General features: G+C 39.5%; 1 protein-coding gene across 1 annotated transcript in view; it reads right to left on the bottom strand.

Annotated features, from left to right (window-relative positions):
* LOC116186597 (M-phase inducer phosphatase-like) overlaps positions 1-3,208 on the bottom strand; it is a 63,594-nt gene that overhangs the window by 2,257 nt on the left and 58,129 nt on the right. The window contains exons 2-3 of the mRNA XM_031514364.1: positions 966-1,318; positions 4-931 (exon numbers count right to left, since the gene is read on the bottom strand). Coding sequence (XP_031370224.1) covers positions 4-874 — 871 coding nt within the window. The 5' untranslated portion in view covers positions 875-931; positions 966-1,318. The remainder of the gene's footprint in view (positions 1-3; positions 932-965; positions 1,319-3,208) is intronic.

Below are 3,208 nucleotides of genomic sequence, written 5' to 3'. Positions count from 1 at the left end.
CGCCGAGGGACCGCCATTTCCTGTCCTGTTGCCCCGAGTTCGACGAGACGGACGATCTGGTGGTGGTCCACTTCCTCTCGTTACCCGGCGACGTCAAAGAGTTATTACCGTTGTTGTTGCTGCTGTTGTTGTTGTTGTTGTTGCTGCTGCTGCTGCTGCTGTTGCCCACGGACCATTTCCGATCGTTGGTGGGCGAGGTGACCACCGAGGGCCACTTTCTTTCGTTCGAGGGGGACGCCATCGAGGTGCTCGACCACTTTCGCTCGGAAGAGGTCAACGCCACGCCTGTAGTCGAGGCGAACGAGCGATGATCCGCGGCGTTCAGCTGATCCTCCCGTTGCCTGGCCTTCCACCAGGACGAAGTCGAGGTGAACAGTATGAGGGCGCCTCTGAGCGGGTTCTGATTCTTCGAATTCGTCGCACCCTTGGGCGAGTGTTCCCTGTTATCCTTGATCTTGAGGGACGGATCCCTGTAATTGGCGTCGCACTCGCGGTCGCTGAATGCCGACGCGTCCCTATCCCATATAGCGTTCTTCTGGGCGGCCAATTCCTCCTCGTAGTGGAGTGTCGCGTTCGTGCTACGCAGACGTGGGCGTAACTTCACGAAACCGTAATCGTTGCCGGCGTCTTGTACGGCTTCCAACGCCTCGATGCGATGTTGAACGGCCCCCGCCGACTGTTGGAGGAGGGACGACGCGGCCTGGCCGGGGGTGTATTGGTGCTGGCTGTTGCTCAGCTGGAGGCTCGGCTGTTGGAGAAGCGTCGAGGTCCTCGCCCTGTGCCCCTCGCTCGCGGTACCGCGTTGTAAACAGGAGAAACTCGCCGAGTGTCGCAGGCTCGAGGGTGGATTTCCCGGTTGACTCACTCCCAACATCTTGCCTCTCTTTGATATTCAGTCTTTTTGATCTCGAGCAACGATGGACAGAGAGAGAGAGAGAGGATCGAACAGAGAGAGAGAGAGAGAAAGAGATACTTTTTTCCCTTCTTTCTTCTCTTTGCTCTTTTTTTTTCTTTCTTTTTTTTTTCTTTTTCGTCAGTCTCAGGATGGAACTGGGGACGGAACGATTTTTCTTTAATCGAGCGTCGTTATTACTCTGGCAGTGATAATCCTTTTGGTCTCGATTTTTTTATTCTCTAACGCGCTACGAATCGAATCGCCTCGAGGTGCAACAAACAACTTCTCGTTTGTTCGTGTACGTTGTTCGTTCGTGTACATCCTCTCGATGCTATTCTCGTGAATCGGCAGCCGCCGGACGGCTACATCATCCTCGTCGCTCTCGGTGCCTTTCGTACCGTGCAACGACGGTTCGTACGAAATCTGAAACAGAAAGTAGGAACAGGATAGGGGCTAGCAACTCAAAAGAAAAAAAAAAAAAAAAGAAAGAAAGAAAAGAAAAAAAAAAACGTCTACAACAAATACGAAGCGTCGTGAAGCAACGGCCGTGAAAAAAAAATGAAATGATCGGCGGATGATGGAGGAGTAAAGGACGATGAAGGTTTCGATGGAAAGGAAGAGATTGTGAAATACATTAACGATACGCGATGGATGGATGATCGTGGATTTGAGAAAATCCAGGAGGAGAGAAAAGGAGAAGTGGAACGAAGAATGGAAAAAGAGAGAGAGAGAGAAAGAGAGAAAGAGATTTGAGATTGCAGATCGGTGAAGGATGAAGGTCGTTCTGTGGCCGATGCCTAAGGCCAGGCATCGGGATGTCTATCTAAATGTCCTTCGAAAATTCGATTTTTTTTTTTTTTTTTGAAAAAGAAAGGAAATCTTTGAGAATTCTCCATTTGAAATTTTCATTTCCATCGTATCTCTAATTGTAAATTTTAATTATAATTTTGAAAATTTAAAAATACTACTTTTATTGAGTTTTTTTTTTAAGAAAAATATAATTATCATAATTTTTAGAAATTCAAAAAGTTAATATATTCCATTCGATATTTTAAATTTTATATTTTAAATTTCGAAATTGAGAAATATATATAATTCGATTGAAAAATATTCGAAGGATTTCTAAATTGATAGACACTCATAATTTACACAGTGGTGACAGATATGAGTGATATATACATCGTAAAAGTGTGTCATTTATAGCGACATGCTCGTCAACTAAAAGACCAATGCAGCTACGTTAAAAAGAAGCATTGGAGGACATAAAGTAAAATAAATTCGTGAATAATCATAAGGGTAAAACGGGAAGTGACTCAACGAAAGAAAAATATCAGGGTCGTCTATACAGTGGTGAATTGGTTTGTAATATTAATCTAAATCGTTTCCTACTTAACCGTAGTCTGGACCGTAATTAACGCGATTAACATTGGCTCAAGGACTGATAACCGTTTAAAAATCAGATATACACCCCCGCTCAAAAATCTTGAGGAACAGTTCACACCAAATTCAACTCTGAAGAGATGAAGTATTAAAAAATATAAAGAAATATTTGATAATTTATGATATGGAAAAATAATAAAGGATCGAAATTGATATACATGAAAAAGAAATTTTTATTAAAATTATATTTGAGCGAGACTGTATTTATAATCATGATTTTTGTTATCAATTATATAATTAAAATTAAGCGTTTTATTTATTCAATAAAATGAATAAAAACTGTTGAAATAATATACACCATATTCTTAAATTTAATAACCAATTATATATTTTGAATTAAAAAACGAAAATTGAAGCGAAACGTCCGCATTTAGTTCGTAAAGTTTCACAATTTAGTATGGATCAACGTCATAAGGCAAGGAGTTAACGATGCAATCGTATCGTCGTTGAAAGAACTTTTAAAAAAGAAGGCGAACGAAACACTGTTTAAAAATTTCGCCACTTTTTTTTTAATGGTTAAACGTTATATCGATAGGAGAAACGTTGGTTGTCAAATTTTCAATACAGTATTCGAGCCACGAATATCTCGAATGGTAATTAATAAATTTTTACATGATTTTACATGAATTTGTATTAAAACGTTTGTATTATCCTGATAAATTGATGAATAATTCATTTTAACAATTTAATAATTGTAATTATCGTTTGATATATGCATAAATGAGATTTTAATTGTGATAAATTTTACATTATTTTGTAATGTATATATAATAAAAAACAAAAATGGATTCGATTTGGAGTTGGACTCCAAGGATCTTTGAAAAAAATCGATCAATTATAACAGAGTAGAAATAGTTTAAAAATATATTTAAT

Source organism: Apis dorsata, unplaced genomic scaffold (assembly GCF_000469605.1).
Source record: "Apis dorsata unplaced genomic scaffold, Apis dorsata 1.3 scaffold_44, whole genome shotgun sequence".
Lineage (NCBI taxonomy): Eukaryota > Metazoa > Arthropoda > Insecta > Hymenoptera > Apidae > Apis > Apis dorsata.
Note: the sequence above shows the minus strand (reverse complement) of the source record. Positions and strands in the feature narration are given on the sequence as shown.